Source organism: Ylistrum balloti, unplaced genomic scaffold, assembly GCF_031769215.1.
Source record: "Ylistrum balloti isolate Yb309-2 unplaced genomic scaffold, AGI_CSIRO_Ybal_v1 Utg369818, whole genome shotgun sequence".
Lineage (NCBI taxonomy): Eukaryota > Metazoa > Mollusca > Bivalvia > Pectinida > Pectinidae > Ylistrum > Ylistrum balloti.
Window position 1 is genome coordinate 488,637 of NW_026781987.1, and position 25,244 is coordinate 513,880.

Here is a 25,244-nt window from a genome sequence, read left to right on the forward strand (position 1 = left end):
TGACGTTCGCATTGATGTAACTACGTGAATATATAAACCTGTACACCCACTGATAAGAAATGAGTTTGACATGGTTAGTAAGTCCTTGGTTTATTCCTCTTTATAGTCGCACAATATGGTTTAGTAATCTCTGCTGGTAACCAAGGAAGGGAAACAAAAGTACAACTTTTCCTGAGAGAGGAAATATCGTAGAAAGAGATAATTTTCTAATTGTTGTCTTTTTATCATTATAGCGATTACAGAATTGAAAAAAAAATATTTAAAGCGAAAAGCAGGAATACCAGTTAGTTGTGCTTTATAATTGATCTTTTATAGATACGTATCATTATAAATACTGACATAGATACTTTCGTACATAAATGTTTGTGATTAATGTTTTGTATGCTGATAGAAAGCATTAAGTGAGTTACGTACTGATAAGAAGAATTATTTTTGACCATAATTTATATACCTTAAAGTAACTTTCGGCATTGACACGTATAAATTTGAAAACAAATCTGATGTTCTAAGTTGTGTATGTCTAATAACAAGCATTTCCAAAAAAACGTTTTCATACAATTGATGAATTACTCTAAACTGCAGTTGATTTGATTCAGACGGAGTTTACCACAAGGACCAGAATCAAAGATAAAGACAACTGAACATATTGTCATATTTTCTACCTCGTTTATATTCCTTTTAAAACGTGTATATTTAGATTTTGTCTAAACTCTGACCGTGTCGCCAACATATTACAGTTTTTAACCTTTATCTGGTTAAAGTTGTATCAGTTTGAAATGAAACATGAAATATCAGTTTGATCTGAACCTCCATATTTACACATCATACAAATATTGAGATACTACTCAAGCCCCTTAATTTTATCTGTTTTTGGCAGTACTCGGCGTTGCTGTTATAACTTTGCGCTAATATGAGTTTTTTTGTAGAGATTTATTCTCATCGATCTGACAGGATGTATGGAGGAAGTAACACTGATGGCGTTCAGCTACTGAGAACGGGAAAAGAGATTAACTGTCATGGAATGTGCATGTTTATTTACAGGCTCTTGTACACATGTGCAAGAGGATGCTTTTTAGATTTGCATCTATTCTCATCTTTTTACCATCAGAAGTTTTCTTCTTATCGTAAATTCAAGTGTTTACCTTTGAACGATGAATGCTTAGTACGAAATGCATTTTGATTTTTATGCGAATTTATCTATAGCGGATTGAAAGTATATTCAGTCATTTCAAAATAAATGGCGAACTATGTTAAATTCTTTCTTCTTTCTTTCTAATAAGTGGCAACACTGACCGACTTCGCTAACGGGCGAAAAAATAGCATTTACCATAAAAATAGCATAGAATCCAGGAAAAACGACTTTACCCAATCTAGCTCTTTCATCTTCAAAAATGCGATGATCACTATATTAATTGTATTTGAACTAATGAGTATTTCCAGGAAAAGAACAGATAAACATACATATGAAGCAATGTCTTGCTTAATTTGTGTTTTCTGTTCATAGAAATTTTAAACCATTATCCTGGATACATCATTTTGACATTGGAGGGAGTGACTGGGGCAGTCACCTGTATCCCCCATTGGACGTGGGCAGTTGTGTTTAGCCTTAGTGACATGTCGAGTCAGCGACGAGTGTACTTCCAACGTCAACGGTTATGCTGAGCCTTCTTAAATTACCTCTCTTTATGACACACTCACCTGTCAGGGAAACGTCACATTTGTTTGGGCTTCCTGAACGAGTATACGTCTGCTAACAACCGCTCCGCCATTGTTACACTTGTAAATTTCGTGCAACAGAACCCACTCCTGGGATATTGTGTATGGATTAAATCCCAGTAAATATTACATTATTTTATCATGGAATTATTAACCTACTTCTTCCTCCTCGGATCTCTGGTAAAGGTATGTAATTATATATCAATATTGTCACCTAAAAGTTTTCAGTAAGAAAAATTATGCTTTTAAATACTATAATTTAGTATACAATATTGTTAATTTGTGTTGTCATCGTCAGTGACCTAATCTGTATGTCAATCATTCCATTTATTTTTCAATGTGTGTATTGCTTGATATGGACATTGAGGAAAATGCCGGCCTACGGAACGTACATATAATTGGTTACTACAGTTACGTACTTCAGTATTTCAGGTGAAGGAGGTGTGAAGTGTTAACACGATGTATTTCATTATAAACTGTTACATTCGTAATTTATCGTAGTATTTAAGTTTTAAGATTTCTACCAGATATTGGAATGAAGAATACATTTTAAAAGCTCTTTAGAAACTGCCTTCATAGGCAATGACCATCCTTTCATTGATTAGCTTCAAACGTAAACTGTATTTTCTGAGTGCAATGCACAATACTTTGGGGGATTCCCTATTCCGTAACAACGTGATAGCAATATTAACGACGAAAACAGATCTTTCCTGTTGATAACCTGTACTGTATCGCTGCTATCAACACTGTTGTCACCTAATGCCCTTAAGGTAAAACTATAAAACATCCATGGCTGGTGGAACCTGCCATCTAATACATTGTATCAAGAGTGTGCGGCAGTTTGCTAATAAGTACTGGTAAATATACACATAAAATAGATGTTTTTGCGTGCGGTGTATTTGCGTGCGTGCGTATTTGCGTAGAAACCCGAATAGCGAAATGATTTTTTTTTAAAAATCAAAAACTTTTAGACAGCCAGGTTTCAAACTTTGGGCCCCTACATCCAGTCAGGATGTATAACACACTACATACACCAACTCCTTTTTAGAATACCAATCCTGACAACGTGGTCCAATAGAGAAACAGATTGTCTACATGCATCGGCATGTTGTTCGGGTCTGATCGCTTGACTGCTGTAATTTATACTCCTTCATCATATTTTGTTATATATCGTGTTGTTGCGTCATTAAGTAATCATGAAATGACGTCATAGATTTCATGATGTCACGATGGAAACAATGACTGTAAAGACAAAGGGAAAACTTTGACTTGTAGAAAGTACTTTACTGTATATTGTACTTTGGGGTACTACAAGGTAAAAAAGTTATATGGTGCTTTTGTAACATTCATTTAAAGAACCTCTGATTTTTATGTAACTGAGGTACATAACTATTTGTTTACCGACATAATGTGTGACTTATATAAATATATAATATGATAAATTATCAATCAATGATTTCATAATATGAAATCGATTAATTTATTATTATTTTCATTCACCAATTATGTTATTGATAAATCATAATCCACACTGTAAGTTTCACACATAAAAGGAACACATACAATAATATGATAAACAGTTAGTTACACTCATCATTTGGTACGATCACAGTGTGATATATGGCAAACATTTGGTAATAAAAAAAATCAACGAGAAAATACCAAATTAATCATAATCCAAACTCAAATTCAATAGAACAGAGCAAAATATGAAAAAAAGATTTACACGGAGAGTCCGGAAAAGTACAAGAAGAATAAGACCAGGTGCTCGGGAAGACTAAGCGCCTTCTGCTCCATCGACGAAACAATTCTCGCCATATAAATCTTGGTCAGTCCAAGTCAGTGATGTCACGTTCTCAAATGAAAACAAAGTGTACAACAATGGAACCAACAGACAGACCTACGTACATCATGTCCAGCTTCATGTTGCATAACGAGATTACTATGACGACCGTACAACTTTCATTTAAAAAAATCATTCAAGTTTCGTCCGTCAGTTGACGTCTTCCTGCTCGAAAATCATAATAATGGGAACAAGCTCTTGAATATCAGATCAACTGGGACATGCTAACACCATGGGTTGGGGATGAAGGGATGTTGTTGTCCAGGAATGAATAATTCACAATAGGGAAATTGAGATCTTCAAGCTTATCGTACAGTTTGATGGAAAGCTGTCCATGTTGGTTTCGTTGTAGGGAATGTCTGTCATGATCTTGATTTCCAGGTCTGGTGGGTATGTACGATGGACGTGGTCAAACATTTCTTGTTATTTAAAGACAAGATGTCATCAGTATATCTGAAAGTTAATTCTGACGACTTTTTAATGTCTTTGTGAACTGTTTTGGTCTGAAAGAAAAAAACAATTCAGTCAGAGGCGCAATAAGCAATATACATTTGACCATAAATGTTTTTTTTAATCTACCTTTTCAATAATGCCTCAATTAAGGGCATTTATCATCATAAAAAGACTAATTAATGATATAATAATTAGGTACGTTTGTGTTTTGTACAATATTGAACTAGAAATGGTGGTAAGGACACTTCAAAACGCCAAGTAAATAAGGGTAGCATATCTACCTCCAATCTCTATCCTGGTCTATTGCACGCTTTCAATATATAACGATGCTTTATTTGTTCTCAAAGCTCAGCTGAATATATTTCATACATTAGGCCTCAGTTTATCAGTCTTGTATGCATTATTCACACAAGGTCATTCTTACTAACAGGACGCATAAAACTAGGTCATCTTTACTAACAAGACGCATAAAACTAGGTCATTTTTACTAACAGGACACATAAAAATATGTCATCCTTACTAACAGGACACATCAAAATATGTCATCCTTACTAACAGGACACATAAAAATATGTTATCCTTACTAACAGGACACATAAAACTAGGTCATTCATACTTAGAGGACATATAAAACTATGCCATCTTTACTAACACGACATGTAAAACTATGTCATTCCTACTAACAGGAAACTTAAAACTAGGTCATACTTACTAACAGGACACATAAAACTAGGTCATTCTTACTAACACGACATATAAAACTAGGTCATACTTACTAATAAGACATATAAAACTATGTCTTCTTTACTGACATGACACATAAAACTAGGTCATCCTGACTAACAGGACACATAAAACTAGGTCATTCTTACTAACAGGACATATAAACCTATGTCATCCTTACTAACTGGACACATAAAACTAGGTAATCCTTACTAACAGGACATGCAAAACTATGTCATCCTTACTAACATGACACATAGAACTAGGTCATCCTCACTAACAGGACACATAAAACTAGGTCATCCATACTTAGAGGACATACAAAACTATGCCATCTTTACTACCACGACATGTAAAACTATGTCATTCCTACTAACAGGAAACTTAAAACTATATCATTCTTACTAACAAGACCATAAAACTAGCTCATCCTGACTAACAGGACACATAAAACTAGCTCATCCTGACTAACAGAACACATAAAACTAACTATGTCATCCTTACTAACAGGACATATAAGACTATGCCATCTTTACTAATAGGACATGCAAAACAATGTAATCCTTACTAACATGACACATAAAACTAGGCCATCCTTACTAACAGGACACATAAAACTATGTCTTCTTTACTAACATGACACATAAAACTAGGTCATCCTGACTAACAGGACACATAAAACTATGTCTTCCTTACTAACAGGACATATAGAACTAGGTAATCCTTACTAACAGGACACATAGAACTAGGTCACCCTTAATAACAAGACATATAAACCTATACCATCTTTACTAACAGGACATGTAAAACTATGTCACCCTTACTAACAAGACCCTAAAACTAGGTCATCCTTACTTAAAGGACACATAAAACTAGGTCATCCTTTCTAACAGGACATGTAAAACTATGTCATCCTTACTAACACGACATATAAAACTAGGTCATCCTTACTAACACGACATATAAAACTAGGTCATCCTTACTAACACGACATATAAACTAGGTCATCCTTACTAACAGGACACATAAAACTTGGTCATTCGTACTCACAAGACACGTAAAACTGGACAATTCTTACTCATAAGACACTTTTTTTACTTTTTATAACATAAACTGGTTCATTTGACTTCATTATAAGTTATCTGCTGTTTGTTTATACAAGGACATTATCACTCGAGATTTACTTTCAATATCTATAGTTTTACGTGTCCATCATATACCACTGTGAAACTACGAATACTGAGGATGGTCTTTACAAAACTTTATATATCATTTCTAAATCATATTCAAAATAAGCAGGCTACGTCTATTGGGAAAAGGACATTTATTATTTTATATTAGCAGGGACGTATAATACGTCCCTGATATTAGTTTATTAAGTTTTTGTTTTGTTTTACTGAAATAACTGATTATCAATACAAAAGCGAGACACTGTCATTTCGCTTTAAACCAATTTCTGACGGACTGGTTACACTATGGAAAGAACAGGTATCACTAACCTTTTCTCTCTACTGTTCAGAGAAGACAGAATTACATCGAATTTGGTTTTGAGCATCCGTTATGAAGATGGTTTAGTTTGTGTGAATTGAGTTCCACCATCACATGAAGGGACTAAGAATCCTTGATAAAGTTATAAATGTAACACCACTAAATATCACAAACATATCAGTGCAATGGAATGTTGAGAAAGGAAGTACATTTATAAAATGAATTAATCTTGGTCATTAGACTGTCGGTCTAACATTTATAACCGGTAAAATATGTTTTTAGGTCAGAAAACATTACCATGATTAGTGGTGTCTTAGATCTACCACCGCACTGAGGGTACTGGTAAGATTAACAATGGGAACGATGGGCCTGATGGCTCACTTCTTCTGTTGGTAAACATTCCGGGATTTAGAATCCACGAAATTCTTTTCCTCACGAATGCAGACCTCCCAATGATATCAGAATCAACCATCATGTCTCTGGGACTTATGGTTACTTAGGAGAAGCCGTTTGAAAATTTCAACACAACGGATCTGGAAAGCAGGTCAAGGACATTCGTTTGAATAAACGTGAAGCCATTTCATTCGAGCATGCTAATTGCCAAATATTATGACCCAACGTTGTCTTAATTACAATTTCAAATGGATGTTTAACTTCCTGGTGTTTGTTAAATCTGAAGGAGTGCAATCGTATTAGGTATTGGCTATCAGTTTTACTTCGGTTTAAATAATACACAAATAAAATATATCATTGTTATCAGCTTTACTCAAAGTGTAACTAACACACAGATAAAACATATCATTATTATCAGCTTTACTCCAGTGTAACTAACACACAGATAAAACATATCATTGGTATCAGCTTTACTCAAAGTGTAACTAACACACAGATAAAATATATCATTGGTATCAGTTTTACTCCAGTGTAACTAACACACAAATAAAATATATCATTGTTATCAGCTTTACTCAAAGTGTAACTAACACACAGATAAAACATATCATTATTATCAGCTTTACTCCAGTGTCACTGACACACAAATAAAATATATCATTGTTATCAGCTTTACTCCAGTGTAACTAACACACAGATAAAACATATCATTATTATCAGCTTTACTCCAGTGTAACTAACACACAGATAAAACATATCATTATTATCAGCTTTACTCCAGTGTCACTGACACACAAATAAAATATATCATTGTTATCAGCTTTACTCAAAGTGTAACTAACACACAGATAAAACATATCATTATTATCAGCTTTACTCCAGTGTAACTAACACACAGATAAAACATATCATTATTATCAGCTTTACTCCAGTGTCACTGACACACAAATAAAATATATCATTGTTATCAGCTTTACTCAAAGTGTAACTAACACACAGATAAAACATATCATTATTATCAGCTTTTCTCCAGTGTAACTAACACACAGATAAAACATATCATTATTATCAGCTTTACTCCAGTGTAACTAACACACAGATAAAACATATCATTATTATCAGCTTTACTCCAGTGTAACTAACACACAGATAAAACATATCATTATTATCAGCTTTATTCCAGTGTAACTAACTCCAGTGTAACTAACACATAGATAAAACATATCATTGGTATCAGCTTTACTCCAGTGTAACTAACACACAGATAAAACATATCATTATTATCAGCTTTATTCCAGTGTAACTAACACACAGATAAAACATATCATTATTATCAGCTTTACTCCAGTGTAACTAACTCACAGATAAAATATATCATTAGTATCAGCTTTACTCCAGTGTAACTAACTCCAGTGTAACTAACACACAAATAAAATATATCATTGGTATCAGTTTTACTCCAGTGTAACTAACACACAGATAAAACATTGGTATCAGCTTTACTCCAGTGTAACTAACACACAGATAGAACATTGGTATCAGCTTTACTCCAGTGTAACTAACACACAGATAAAACATATCATTGGTATCAGTTTTACTCCAGTGTAACTAACACACAGATAAAACATATCATTATTATCAGCTTTATTCCAGTGTAACTAACACACAGATAAAACATATTGGTATCAGCTTTACTCCAGTGTAACTAACACACAAATAAAACATATCATTGGTATCAGCTTTACTCCAGTGTCACTGACACACAAATAAAATATATCATTGTTATCAGCTTTACTCAAAGTGTAACTAACACACAGATAAAACATATCATTATTATCAGCTTTACTCCAGTGTCACTGACACACAAATAAAACATATCATTGTTATCCGCTTTACTCCAGTGTAACTAACACACAGATAAAACATATCATTTGTATCAGTTTTACTCCAGTGTAACTAACACACAGATAAAATATATCATTGTTATCAGCTTTACTCAAAGTGTAACTAACACACAGATAAAACATATCATTATTATCAGCTTTATTCCAGTGTAACTAACACACAGATAAAACATATCATTATTATCAGCTTTACTCCAGTGTAACTAACACACAGATAAAACATATCATTATTATCAGCTTTACTCCAGTGTAACTAACACACAGATAAAACATATTGGTATCAGTTTTACTCCAGTGTAACAAACACACAGATAAAACATATCATTGGTATCAGCTTTACTCCAGTGTAACTAACACACAGATAAAATATATCATTGGTATCAGCTTTACTCCAGTGTAACTAACACACAGATAAAATATATCATTGGTATCAGTTTTACTCCAGTGTAACTAACACACAGATAAAACATTGGTATCAGTTTTACTCCAGTGTAACTAACACACAGATAAAACATATCATTATTATCAGCTTTATTCCAGTGTAACTAACTCCAGTGTAACTAACACATAGATAAAACATATCATTGGTATCAGCTTTACTCCAGTGTAACTAACACACAGATAAAACATATTGGTATCAGCTTTACTCCAGTGTAACTAACACACAGATAAAACATATTGGTATCAGCTTGACTCCAGTGTAACTAACACACAGATAAAACATATCATTATTATCAGCTTTACTCCAGTGTAACTAACACACAGATAAAACATATCATTATTATCAGCTTTACTCCAGTGTAACTAACACACAGATAAAACATATCATTGGTATCAGTTTTACTCCAGTGTAACTAACACACAAATAAAATATATCATTGGTATCAGTTTTACTCCAGTGTAACTAACACACAGATAAAATATATCATTGGTATCAGTTTTACTCCAGTGTAACTAACACACAGATAAAACATATCATTGGTATCAGCTTTACTCCAGTGTAACTAACACACAGATAAAACATTGGTATCAGCTTTACTCCAGTGTAACTAACACACAGATAAAACATATTGGTATCAGCTTTACTCCAGTGTAACTAACACACAGATAAAACATATCATTGGTATCAGCTTTACTCCAGTGTAACTAACACACAAATAAAACATATTGGTATCAGCTTTACTCCAGTGTAACTAACACACAGATAGAACATTGGTATCAGCTTTACTCCAGTGTAACTAACACACAAATAAAACATATCATTGGTATCAGTTTTACTCCAGTGTAACAAACACACAGATAAAACATTGGTATCAGCTTTACTCCAGTGTAACTAACACACAGATAAAACATATCATTATTATCAGTTTTACTCCAGTGTAACTAACACACAGATAAAACATATCATTGGTATCAGCTTTACTCCAGTGTAACTAACACACAGATAAAACATATCATTATTATCAGCTTTACTCCAGTGTAACTAACACACAGATAAAACATATCATTATTATCAGCTTTACTCCAGTGTAACTAACACACAGATAAAACATATCATTATTATCAGCTTTACTCCAGTGTAACTAACACACAGATAAAACATATCATTTGTATCAGCTTTACTCCAGTGTAACTAACACACAAATAAAATATATCATTGGTATCAGTTTTACTCCAGTGTAACTAACACACAGATAAAACATATCATTATTATCAGCTTTACTCCAGTGTAACTAACACACAGATAAAACATATCATTATTATCAGCTTTACTCCAGTGTAACTAACACACAGATAAAACATATCATTGGTATCAGTTTTACTCCAGTGTAACTAACACACAGATAAAACATATCATTGGTATCAGTTTTACTCCAGTGTAACTAACACACAGATAAAACATATCATTGGTATCAGTTTTACTCCAGTGTAACAAACACACAGATAGAACATTGGTATCAGCTTTACTCCAGTGTAACTAACACACAGATAAAACATATCATTGGTATCAGTTTTACTCCAGTGTAACTAACACACAGATAAAACATATCATTGGTATCAGTTTTACTCCAGTGTAACAAACACACAGATAAAACATTGGTATCAGCTTTACTCCAGTGTAACTAACACACAGATAAAACATATCATTGGTATCAGTTTTACTCCAGTGTAACTAACACACAGATAAAACATATCATTGGTATCAGCTTTACTCCAGTGTAACTAACACACAAATAAAACATATCATTGGTATCAGCTTTACTCCAGTGTAACAAACACACAGATAAAACATTGGTATCAGCTTTTCTCCAGTGTAACTAACACACAGATAAAACATATTGGTATCAGTTTTACTCCAGTGTAACTAACACACAAATAAAACATATCATTGGTATCAGTTTTACTCCAGTATAACTAACTCCAGTGTAACTAACACACAGATAAAGTCGATAGCTGGTATTAGGAAGACCGATCAACATTGTATAAAAAAAACCTCTCATAAATATGAATCTCGTAGAGCCTTGTAAAATACTTCATTCAGCATTACCATACTGTAAATTCAGGATTAATGCTGTGATAGACTAGTGTATACATTATACCCTACGTCTCGACATAAATATTGAAATGCATTTTTATGTTAACATTAGACACAGTGGTTTTGTATCTTTCACAATATGTATAAAATGATGTATTACATCTATATGTTTGTTCGTATCCTGTTATGTAAAATGTCATTTAAGGCGTTGGCGGAGATTGCACGGATTATCAGATATATATATATACATATAAGACAAATCTTTAGATATATATAAAGTATATAAGTAATTACTTACCTTTATTTCATTTCTCTATTAACCAATTATTACTTCATAATATTTACGTCACACATCAAGCAAAAAATAAAGATATCGATAGTATTGTATATGTGTATATAATCAGGATACCTTAGTGACTTCATCATTGCTTAATACAAATGATTAGAATGTAGACTACGTGCAGTTCATACAGATGGTTAACATCAAAACTCTTACTCCCTCAGGTCAAGGTGGCCACAAAGAAAATATAAATGTCATCACTACATACTCAGCTGTTACAAACTCAGTGTCATATATAATAGTATTTTGTGATGTGACATCCTACCTAATACAGGTAGGTAGTAAACATCTACATATATATAATAGTGTTTTGGTGATGTTACATCCTACCTAATACAGGTAGGTAGCAGACATCTACATATATATAATTGTATTTTGTGATGTGACATCCTACCTAATACAGGTAGGTAGTAGACATCTACATATATATATAATAGTATTTTGTGATGTGACATCCTACCTAATACAGGTAGGTAGTAGACATCTACATATATATAATTGTATTTTGTGATGTGACATCCTACCTAATACAGGTAGGTAGTAGACATCTACATATATATATAATAGTATTTTGTGATGTGACATCCTACCTAATACAGGTAGGTAATAGACATCTACATATATATAATAGTGTTTTGTGATGTGACATCCTACCTAATACAGGTAGGTAGTAGACATCTACATATATATATGATAGTATTTTGTGATGTGGCATCTTACCTAATACATTTAAATAGGGGCGCCAGAGAAGCTTTCACTTTTTTACATCAGAATAAATGATACTCTTTAAATTACACCATGTGTCTGGTAAATCTGGGGAATTGTACTGCTTTGCGTTGTAGTAAACCAACAAATGTAGTCAAAATTACAATGTTCTGCGTCTATTGCATGGTATCTGGGGATGATTCACGATAAAAATACCAGCCGTTGGACAAAGATCTGAATAATGATATGTTCCTAATCAGATGTGAATACGTCAACTTCTGTCTGTTATTTTGATCCATCTTCAAACATACTCATCTTAAATTCATGACACTGTCAACATCCTACCTTGGCCTTGTGTAATCATCAGCGACAGAAAAAAACCCCTAGTGAACAAACCCAGATTGATGATGTTTTCTTTGACAGCCGACAATTACAGTCTGCAGTAAACGCTCTGTACTTACTAGCTTTTTTTAGCAGCCCTATCTACATCCATTCTCAGTCTAAATGAATGTTGAATATTTGATTCTCTATAAATAGTTCACCTATCTACAGCTAGGTACCATACACTCCCTGTTTTCCTTACCTTCTCTCTCTTTCAGTAACTTTTTCCCAAACCCTTCGTTGACTCCACAGTTATTTCCCTTGCTCCTTCATAAAACCTATACCCTTCTCCGTGCCAAAACTTTTTATCCTACACCTCCAAATACTATTTCACCTACCTTTCTTAGTCTCAATATCTAATTATCCTACACCCCTTTGTCTCAATAACTAATTCTCGCTTTCCCAGGCGCCTTTACCTCATTATGTGATTAAATCCGGTGTTTCATTCGTGTGTTCATTATCCTCATTTTAAGATATATGTAGTGGTTGGAATTGTACGTTGTTATGTAGTCGGAGAACCATTTAGTGTGCTTTTTATTTCATTCTGTCCCCGTCGCCTCCTGGTATCTGATACATTTCACATGCCATCATGTAGTTAAATGGTACTTAATGATGTGTGGTTTTTGTGGTTATCGGTCTTCTATCCTGTGTCTGGTGATGGTGAGAGTTAAATAGAATTAGTCATTCTCCACCAGCAGAAATCCCACATCAGTTATTTACTGTGTTCATGATGGAAGGTAAAGTATTCAATCAAACAGAATAAACTGTTTAACTGTCAAGTAAGCTTTGTCTGTTGTAACAACAAAAACCCTACAGTTAAACTGCGACGTAGCTTTCATTCACATCATGTGTATAAGTCATCAGTGTCCCGATCATAAATCACAGCCTTGTCGACAATTCTACTGACGGTAGAGAGCCTGGACAGTTCTACTGACGATAGAGATCCTGGACAGTTCTACCGACGGTAGACATCCTGGACAGTTCTACAGACGGTAGACATCCTGGACAGTTCTACTGACGGTATACATCCTGGACAGTTCTACAGACGGTAGACATCCTGGACAGTTCTACTGACGGTAGACATCCTGGACATTTCTACCGACGGTAGAGAGCCAAACAGTTCTACTGACGATAGAGATCCTGGACAGTTCTACCGACGGTAGACATCCTGGACAGTTCTACAGACGGTAGACATCCTGGACAGTTCTACAGGCGGTAGACATCCTGGACAGTTCTACTGACGGTAGAGATCCAGGACAGATCTACTGACAGTAGACATCCTGGACACTTCTACTGACGGTAGAGAGCCTGGACAATTCTACTGACGGTAGACATCCTGGACAATTCTGCTGACGGTAGAGATCCAGGACAGTTCTACTGTCGTTGAAGAGCCTGGACAGTTCTACAGACGGTATACATCCTGGACAGTTCTACAGACGGTAGACATCCTGGACAGTTCTACTGACGGTATACATCTTGGACAGTTCTACAGACGGTAGACATCCTGGACAGTTCTACTGACGGTAGACATCATGGACATTTCTACCGACGGTAGAGAGCCTAGACAGTTCTACTGACGATAGAGATCCTGGACAGTTCTACCGACGGTAGACATCCTGGACAGTTCTACTGACGGTATACATCCTGGACAGTTCTACAGACGGTAGACATCCTGGACAGTTCTACAGGCGGTAGACATCCTGGACAGTTCTACTGACGGTAGAGATCCAGGACATATCTACTGACAGTAGACATCCTGGACACTTCTACTGACGGTAGAGATCCAGAGCAATTCTACTGAAGGCAGAGATCCGGGACAGTTCTACTGACGGTAGACATCCAGGAAATTTCTACTGACGGTAGAGAGCCAGGACAGTTCTACTGACGGTAGAGATCCTGGACAATTCTACTGACGGTAGAGAGCCTGGACAGTTCTACTGACAGTAGAGATCCTGGACAATTCTATTGACGGTAGAGAGCCTGGACAGTTCTACTGACGGTAGAGATCCCGAACAATTCTACTGACGGTAGAGAGCCTGGACAGTTCTACTGACGATAGAGATCCTGGACAGTTCTACTGACGGTAGACATCCAGGAAATTTCTACTGACGGTAGAGAGCCAGGACAGTTCTACTGACGGTAGACATTATGGACAGCTCTACTGCCGGTAGAGATTCTGAGCAGTTGTACTGACGGTAGAGAGCCTGGACAGTTCTACTGACGGTAGAGAGCCTGGACATTTCTACTGACGGTAGACATCCTGGACAGTTCTACTGACGGTAGACATCATGGACAGTGCTACTGACGGTAGACATCCTGGACAATTCTACTGACGGTAGAGAGCCTGGACTGTTCTACAGACGGTAAACATCCTGGACATTTCTACTTACGGTAGAGATCCTGGACATTTCTATTGACGGTAGAGGGCCTGGACATTTCTACTGACGGTAGACATCATGGACAGTTCTACTGACGGTAGACATCATGGACATTTCTACCGACGGTAGAGAGCCTGGACAGTTCTACTGACGGTAGACATCCTGGACAGTTCTACAGGCGGTAGACATCCTGGACAGTTCTACTGACGGTAGACATCATGGACAGTGCTACTGACGGTAGAGAGCCTGGACAGTTCTATTGACGGTAGAGAACCTGGACAGGTCTACTGACGGTAGAGAACCTGGACAGGTCTACTGACGGTAGAGAGCCTGGACAATTCTACTGACGGTAGACATCCTGGACAATTCTACTGACGGTAGAGATCCAGGACAGTTCTACTGTCGTTGAAGAGCCTGAACAGTTCTACAGACGGTATACATCCTGGACAGTTCTACAGACGGTAGACATCCTGGACAGTTCTACTGACGGTATACATCTTGGACAGTTCTACTGACGGTAGACATCATGGACAGTGCTACTGACGGTAGAGAGCCTGGACAGTTCTATTGACGGTAGAGAACCTGGACAGGTCTACTGACGGTAGAGAACCTGGACAGGTCTACTGACGGTAGAGAGCCTGGACAATTCTACTGACGGTAGACATCCTGGACAATTCTACTGACGGTAGAGAGCCTGGACAGTTCTACTGACAGTAGAGATCCTGGACAATTCTATTGACGGTAGAGAGCCTGGACAGTTCTACTGACGGTATACATCTTGGACAGTTCTACAGACGGTAGACATCCTGGACAGTTCTACAGGCGGTAGACATCCTGGACAGTTCTACTGACGGTAGACATCATGGACAGTGCTACTGACGGTAGAGAGCCTGGACAGTTCTACTGACGGTAGACATCATGGACAGTTCTACTGACGGTAGAGAGCCTGGACAGTTCTACTGACGGTATACATCCTGGACAGGTCTACTAACGGAAGAGATTCTGAGCAGTTCTACTCACACAAAATGTACTTAGATCTATAGTGCAGAAGCATTTACTAATTAACGAAAGATATGAATTTAGTCTTAATTGTTAAAATCTGATAATCAAATTATATTACATATTTTAGATCAATGTTAAAAACACTTTTTTGTTTGTTTTCAAACATTGAAAGAAGAATAATTGAACAAAACCAACTTAGATTATGAAATCAATTTCTATTCAACATCCGAAATGTTTCTCCATTAGTAAATTCTGGCATTTAATTGTCGTGTTATTTACCAAAACTTGTTTGTTTACGAGCTAGTCTAATGGGAACAACAATGAAGAGACACCATTATAATATAGAGTACCGATTGATCGCTGGCAGTTAACATAAGGGTACACAGAAGGACGAAAACTGACCTGTTATCTTTTATTACTGTATATATATCCAGGTCACTGTCAGTCCTATCATCCGGATATATGTGAAATGTATGTACAATACTCTATCCATTGTAAATATAATGTGTACGTCAAGGTCACTGTCAGTCCTATCATCCGGATATATGTGAAGTGTATGTACAATACTCTATCCACTGTAAATATAATGTGTAAATCAAGGTCACTGTCAGTCCTATCATGCGGATATATGTGAAGTGTACGTACAATACCCTACCGACTGTATATATAATGTGTACAACCAGGCCACTGTCAGTCCTATCATCCGGATATATGTGAAGTGTATGTACAATACCCTACCGACTGTATATATAATGTGTACATCAAGGCCACTGTCAGTCCTATCATCCGGATATATATGTGAAGTGTACGTACAATACCCTACCGACTGTATATATAATGTGTACAACCAGGCCACTGTCAGTCCTATCATCCGAATATATGTGAAGTGTATGTACAATACCCTACCGACTGTATATATAATGTGTACAACTAGGCCACTGTCAGTCCTATCACCCGGATATATGTGAAGTGTATGTACAATACCCTACCGACTGTATATATATTGTGTACAACCAGGCCACTGTCAGTCCTATCATCCGGATATATATGTGAAGTGTACATACAATACCCTATCGACTTTGTATAACGAATAAAATCAGCACAAATTATTCAATTCCCACCTCTTTTTACATCATGTCGCAGGCTTTCTATTAGTACACACTCCTCTATACTATCTATAGTGTGTTTATACCCCAACAATATAATATCTATTTCGTCAGGTGTTAAAACTATAAACAAAAGAGAGATTTAAACGTGTACCATAAAAGAGCACAAGTACTAACTGTTCAGGAAGTCTTCAGCTCATTTGCTTCATCGAAGACATCCGCCATGTCGGTCTTAGGTCAATCATAAGTTATAACTTTGCCCTCATACTGACGCTATGTCTTTTGCCCTCATACTGACGCTATATCTTTTGCCCTCATACTGACGCTATGTCTTTTGCCCTCATACTGACGTTATGTCTTTTGCCCTCATACTGACGCTATGTCTTTTGCCCTCATACTGACGTTATGTCTTTTGCCCTCATACTGACGCTATGTCTTTTGCATCCAAGTTTAATAATTGTTTTCAGTTAAAACCGATGTTCCGATATCGTGTTTGTGTTGACATCTCTTTGTGGTTAGTGTGCTTCGATTAAATGTTAATATCGATGATAAAACTTCCTCCTGTCTTATCTGAACTAATTCTATCAAACCTACCGATAAACGTACGTATGATTGTCACATTTACATTCCTTGTCAGGTGTGTAGCCATTGGTCATTGTCTTACTGATGACATCCCTTAGCCACACCGTTACATCCATCATGCTTCTAATATATAAAACAAACGGAAAAGCATCGATGTGTAAGGAACTGTGTGAAAATATAACAGTATGCAATAATATAATATTCTTCTATATAGCGGGGTGGAGGATAGGGATATTCCAACCGAAAGGTCACTAGATGTCGTAAACCCCCAGGCTTTGTCGAGGTTTTTACGACATTTTGCAACTTCGAGTGTAGAATGTCCTATCCTTCACTTCGATTTATGAACGAATACTTTTCTCTCATTTCACAATTAGGTGGTCGGGTGGTGCAGTGGTAACGCTCTCACCTTTCACCTAGCCGTCCGGGGTTCGATTCACGGAATGGATGTGAAAAGGTATGGGGTCACCTGTCCGATCACAAGGGTTTTTCCCCGGGTACTCCGGTTTCCGCCCACAGTAAGACCCTTCGCGCGCTTCCATCCGTGCAAACAAGACTGATTAATATAAGTTGGAAAAACTTGCTTCGCAATTGTTGTAAAGTAAACAGTCCTTCAGCATACACAGTCCTCCAGCATACACAGTCCTTCTGCATACACAGTCCTCCAGCATACACAATCCTCTAGCATACAGAGTCCTTCAGCATACAGAGTCCTTCAGCATATACAGTCCTTCAGCATACAAAAGTCCTTCAGTATACAAAAGTCCTTCAGCATACACAGTCCTCCAGCATACAAAAGTCCTTCAGCATACACAGTCCTCCAGCATACAAAAGTCCTTCAGCATACACAGTCCTCCAGCATACACAATTTATTAGGAAAAGAAGATCGATTTATATCCTTTTGATGCTTAGTGTATAGTACTGTAAATACACTCTACATCACGTTCACATGATTCGTTTTAATCATTCCTCGCCATGTTTCAATGGACCCAATACAGTCTATATGTGAATGCCAAATTATGTCCCTTTCATTATTCTAACGTTAGTCCGGTCGGAGTGCTGTTCACGGGAATAACAAAGTTTCAATGGACATTTTTTCAGACTATCACCGCTGGAGTGACGATGGAGCTGAAATTCGTCCACTACAAAAACCCCGATGGAGAAGGAAGCAATGGCGAATGTTGTGACGGGAAGTCCGTGTTTTGTTTCTCGGCATGTGATCACACGTTCAACGTTTGTCTCGATAAAGTGACTGGGTATGTATGATACGTCACTAGATATACAATCTATGTAAAAGTTTAAGTAAGATACTTATCTCAGGAAGTAGGGTAAGGTAGGTACAAAAATCACTTACAATGCACAAGACTTATCCACGCGAAATGGTGATTCCTACAAATAAATTGACCAGTTTAGCTGAGCCTACAGGTGAGACAATGCCTAGCAATAAGACCAGTGGCAGATACGGAAAACCTGTAAACAAGCAAGTCTACTGAAAGTTTTGTTTCATACTTATATAAATATAAATTAAGCGAAAGGGGATCTCTTGATTTCACTCAAACACAAAGCAAGATAGTCCAAAGGCAATGTGTAATTTACTTTTATCGTTATTGGTAAAGCGAATTTGAGGGAGTGTACCAAAGCTATTTTAACCAATGTCAGAACGAGACTTAAGGCAAAAGAGAAGGTAGGAAATCAAACTGAGATTGACATACATATCAGGATTGTAATTAAAACTTGTTTATTTATAACTTATATGCAATACAATCATTACGAATTCGTCAACATTTAGTGACAAAAAATCATTTGCATGTGATTTTGTTCGTATGATCAAATACAAAGTCCATTTTTTCGTATGATTAGCTAAAGAAGACGACACATAAATATACAATCGATATGATTTTTTTCATATTTTTTACCGGTGGTGAATCTAAAGGTCGAACAGCATAAGTGAGTGTCCTTTCGGAAACTTTGTATCATCTGAAATAAGTGATGCTGACACTATCACATTCGGATCATCATTTGGAGGAGTGAAAAATCCTATGTTTTTCAGAATGAAATCCTGGCCGGTAAGTTTTGCAGTTTTAACAAATGAATTGTGTTTTGGATATTGAATGGTGTACAGTCTTTACAATGTTAAATGATATTAGTGAATAACAGAATTTTGATGTCGGGAAGTATTAATTAAGTAGATCCAAGTATTATTCGGACAATTGGACATATTTAAAGCAGCCTTGTTCTATGGACTGATCCGTCTGTTTTGTTGGGTTTATTGACCTGTGAACAATAAAGGTCATTTTGAAGCGGGGTCTCATTGAAGTAGCTGGTGGCTACATCACTGAACAATCAATGGAAGGCCCGTCGCATGCCATAAAGATCAACTTGGATACAGTCAAATATCTTACCAAACATAGTCATGTCAGCAAAGACAAGTCCGTTTCTGTGAGACACCACCTACCAGGGGTAGTGAGTGTCGAACCACGAACCTTGGATCATCAGCTTTGGTTTCACAGGCCAATGCTATGACCTATTGTGACCCAACAAAACAAACACATGTGTAGAAATGTATTTATTTACATGCAGTTTTGTATCTATATAAAGAAAAGAAGAAACACTCGAACGGTGTTAATAAAATATTCATTACCATACATGTATCAGGTTGTTAACAGAACTTGTGATTAAGTTAAGCAGTCTAACCACAGTCGTTTGTATAGTGCGCGGTATATAGGTATAAAGTGTTATCAACAATATACCATTTGTTGTTGTATGTTTTTAACTTGGTAATCGTTTTACATGTGGTTTATTCAAAATCACCTGTTTACATCTTAAAGTAAATTAGAAACCTATTCCTTAATATGATTTTTAATTGATTAATTAATTGTATACTTCAAATATGTATTCAAAAGAAAAAAAAACTACTTCAAAAATAATTGGGACAGTTTTATAGTTTAGATAATGGATGATAGTTTGAGAAGACTATTGTATAATATTGGCTATCTGTAACCCAGAAAAGAGCTTTTCATCAGAATATCAATGGTATTCTCATCTCTTACAACCCCATGTTGTATACGGTGGTATGTGATGACACTAACGATCAGAAGTCACACCATATCTGACTGCCTGAGGCTACAGAAAACATTAGTATCGAATGAGACAATTACAGGTCACAAGTGATAGTTATTGTCAGACGATTCACATATAAATAACACCTTGACATTTTTATCATTCTTACTCTAACTGGACATTTTTACTTTTTTAAAGGAAAACATACAGAAAAATGTGCACAGAAATCAGGGTTATTTTCAGTTCCAGATGTAAAAATAAGATACTCGTGAACTACTTGCACTAGAAGTCAGTGATATTACCCTGGGTATTCGTGTCCTTGTCCAGATTGTTTGTACTAGAACAAAACAGAATGAGGTTTGTAATAAATTGTAAAATATCTAGTTGAAGGGGCTGTTCTGTCTCAGAAGAGTGGCAATCATTGATAGAGTAGTAAGCTAGTCCATAACGAGTGAAGATAACATGACACCTGTATAAAATTCAAGGTGAATAAAACAACAGAGGAAGCATCTACATAGAAATGGAATCGTCACTCAAACACAAATTCGATAGAATATGAACGAAAGAAAGATTTACACGAAAATTTCTGAAATAATATATGTATGGTACAGTATACATGTGTTTCAGTATAACATGTATGGTACATTATACACGTGTCTCAGCATAACATGTATGGTACATTATACACGTGTCTCAGTATAACAGGTATGGTACATTATACACGTGTCTCGGTATAACAGGTATGGTACATTATACACGTGTCTCAGTATAACAGGTATGGTACATTATACACGTGTCTCAGTATAACATGTATGGTACATTATACACGTGTCACAGTATAACAGGTATGGTACATTATACACGTGTCACAGTATAACATGTATGGTACATTGTACACGTATCTCAGTATAACAGGTATGGTACATTATACACGTGTCTCAGTATAACATGTATGGTATATTATACACGTGTCTGTCTCAGTATAACAGATATGGTACATTATACACGTGTCTCAGTATAACAGATATGGTACATTATACACGTGTCTTAGTATAACATGTATGGTACATTATACACGTGTCTCAGTATAACATGTATGGTACATTATACACGTGTCTGTCTCAGTATAACATGTATGATACATTATACACGTGTCTCAGTATAACAGGTATGGTACATTATACACGTGTCTCAGTATAACAGGTATGGTACATTGTACACGTGTCTCAGTATAACATGTATGATACATTATACACGTGTCTGTCTCAGTATAACAGGTATGGTACATTGTACACGTGTCTCAGTATAACATGTATGATACATTATACACGTGTCTCAGTATAACTTGTATGGTACATTATACACGTGTCTGTCTCAGTATAACATGTATGATACATTATACACGTGTCTCAGTATAACAGGTATGGTACATTACACACGTGTCTCAGTATAACAGGTATGGTACATTGTACACGTGTCTCAGTATAACATGTATGATACATTATACACGTGTCTGTCTCAGTATAACAGGTATGGTACATTGTACACGTGTCTCAGTATAACATGTATGATACATTATACATTGTACAAGGGTCTTGGTTTTTTGTTTGTATGTTTTTATGAGGTCTCCTAGCCTCCATTTGTATTTGTCCTTTTCTGTCCTGTGCTCTCAGTCTATCGAGTGTAAATAGTTATTTTGTTGACATGGTGTTAATATTTTATCCACTAGTTAACTTCACGTGATAAACATTAGAGTAAACACATTATTCAGTACATATCTGACGTGTTCTACCTATTAGCCTATATTCCGTTAGCATCATCACTATTGAAGTACACAAATAATGACACGTTCTGGTCTCTATGACGTAGGTGTAAATAGGCATTCGCTGACGGCACAACACGCCGCTTGTCTTATTCAGAGATGGGTCAGTTTTGAAAAATGGCGACAAGATTCACAAACTACAGACAATTTTGGGATGTACTAAAGCACACACGCGATTAGCATAGTTTAATACCGTACCAACTCACGTAGAAACATCTTTGTCCGCAAACCAGTCTTCAATGATGTTAGGGGCCAAATTTGTGGAAATCTCCGTGAAGACAAAAATCCAAATTAACCTAAACAGATGTGATATTGAGGGTGAGTAGGTGCATTACCTGCAATATTCATCCAATTTAGTAAATTCAGGATTCTGAACTGATTCTACTGTTTATAAGACTTTTAAGGTAATCAATGAAAAGTGTAGGTGTCATCAAAACAGACTTTAAAGATTATTTGATAAAACAGTGTTAAACGACGGTTGTTTCATGGAAATTTAAATACAATACTGAAATACATGTACGTCATACAAGGTCTATGATTGATAAGGAATCAAACTTCCTTTAACTGAATCGACATGACCGATGTATGTTTAATTACTTTTTATTAAATAATAAAGAATGAATGATTGCTGTCGTGATTGTTAAAAAGACACACAATTACTCCTGTACGTAAATTATACCGAAGAAATATACATATTCTTTACACGATATGTTTCTTCTGTTCCCTAGGGATCTGTGAAACTGAAGGTGGTAGTGCACGATGCTGATCCCGGATCTAACCCAAACGATCACGTAGAATCCCTGCAACGCGAGATTTCAGAGAAAGTCTCACCCGATAGAACATCTGCCACTACGTCCAGCTACACACTCAAGAAACGGACAACGTGAGTCGCTTTGATTGGCTGAATATCTGATTAATTGTTGCCTGGCGATAAAATGTGCTTTATTAACAAAATGGAATTAATCAGGAGAAAGGATTTTTGTGTGGCATGTTTAAGGTTTATTTTAATGCTTTTAACTCAAACGAGCAATTCAGTTTAATTTCGATTCTGCGCTAAAATAGGCAAAACAATGTAATCACATATGTTGTCTGACCTGTCTACAATGGGGCAACACATCTGACACCTGTCTACGCAGGGAAAGACATCTGACACCTGTCTACACAGGGAAACACATCTGACACCTGTCTATACAGGGACACACATCTGACACCTGTCTACACAGGGTAAACACATCTGACACCTGTCTATACGTATCCATATGACATTCGAACACCAACATAGGATAAAGGGAGAGACTTCGTAACATGACATTGGAATACCAACATAGGATAAAGGGAGAGACTTCGTAACATGACATTGGAATACCAACATAGGATTAAGGGAGAGACTTCGTAAACATATGACATTTTATGACAAGGCCAATAAAGAGTAGGGGGCGTGTCATTGACAATGAAAATATTTATATAGAACATTTGTTGATAGATTTCGTTCAAATACTGATGTAGGTTTAATGGTTTTCTATATATGGCGCCAGTTCATCTAAGATAGAGGCAAAATACACAGGAAAAATATGTTCCTGTCCAAGCATATTTCTAGCAATAATAGCATACGAAAGATTGTATAAAAGACACATAAGTTAATAGCACTTTTAATCTTTTAATACAGATTTAGAGTTAGATACAGTAGAGCTAAAAAATGGAGAAAATTGCAAAGTACAGCTGTTTCTTCCTTCTATGAGAAAAATCCAAAGTCATCGAAAGAAATGTCCAAATGGAGAGGTGCGCTGGCGCCAAGTTCGTAATTTTCATGTATCAGATAATTTTAGAAGAGCATCAAGCACATGTGTATATTCTGTACCGTATCACATGGCCTTGATGATTAACGACAGGACAATGATAACATTTAACTTTTACCGCTTTATTTTCTAGACATTTTTGCACTATCATTTGATGAATAGTCAAATTAAAATATGTGCCAACATTGTAAAATATATGTTAATTCATTTAACTCTGTCATCTTTCTTACAGCCTGTCGGTAAAGGTGAAGACATACTGTGACAAGAATTACTATGGGGCTGCCTGTGATACATTCTGTTTACCACAAAATAACACAAAGGGACACTACACATGCGACAAGAATGATGGCAAAAGAGTGTGCTTACCTGGTAAGTTAAGCCGAATGTGTTTACCTTGTAGCTTAGACCGAGTGTATTTACATGGTAAGTAAGAACGAGTGTGTTTACCTGGTAAGTTAAGCCGAATGTGTTTACCTGGTAAGTTAGAACGAGTGTGTTTACCTTTTAAGTTAGACCGAGTGTGTTTACATGGTAACTTAGACCGAGTGTGTTTACATGGTAAGTTAGAGCGAGTGTGTTTACATGGTAAGTTAGACCGAGTGTGTCTACATGGTTAGTTAGACCGAGTGTGTTTACGTGGTAAGTTAGACCGAGTGTGTTTACATGGTAAGTTAGAGCGAGTGTGTTTACATGGTAAGTTAGAGCGAGTGTGTTTACCTGGTAAGTTAGACCGAGTGTGTTTACCTGGTAAGTTAGACCGAGTGTGTTTATATGGTAAGTTAGACCGAGTGTGTTTACATATTTAGTTAGAGCGAGTGTGTTTACATGGTAAGTTAGACCGAGTGTATTTACCTGGTAAGTTAGACCTCGTGTGTTCACCTGGTAAGTTAGACCTCGTGTGTTTACATGGTTAGTTAGATCTCGTGTGTTTACATGGTTAGTTAGACTGTGTGTGTTTACCTGGTAAGTTAGACCGAGTGTGCTTACCTGGTTAGTTAGACCGAGTGTGTTTACCTGGT

The 25,244-nt window shown here is 36.2% G+C and overlaps 1 protein-coding gene across 1 annotated transcript in view; it reads left to right on the top strand.

The window, feature by feature from the left end:
• The first annotated feature begins 1,857 nt into the window (after positions 1 to 1,857).
• The window catches only part of LOC132545002 (protein jagged-1b-like), a 34,428-nt gene continuing 11,041 nt past the window's right edge, over positions 1,858 to 25,244 (top strand). Inside the window, exons 1-5 of the mRNA XM_060208666.1 lie at positions 1,858 to 1,902; positions 18,649 to 18,803; positions 19,481 to 19,613; positions 23,158 to 23,312; positions 24,458 to 24,594. Coding sequence (XP_060064649.1) covers positions 1,858 to 1,902; positions 18,649 to 18,803; positions 19,481 to 19,613; positions 23,158 to 23,312; positions 24,458 to 24,594 — 625 coding nt within the window. The remainder of the gene's footprint in view (positions 1,903 to 18,648; positions 18,804 to 19,480; positions 19,614 to 23,157; positions 23,313 to 24,457; positions 24,595 to 25,244) is intronic.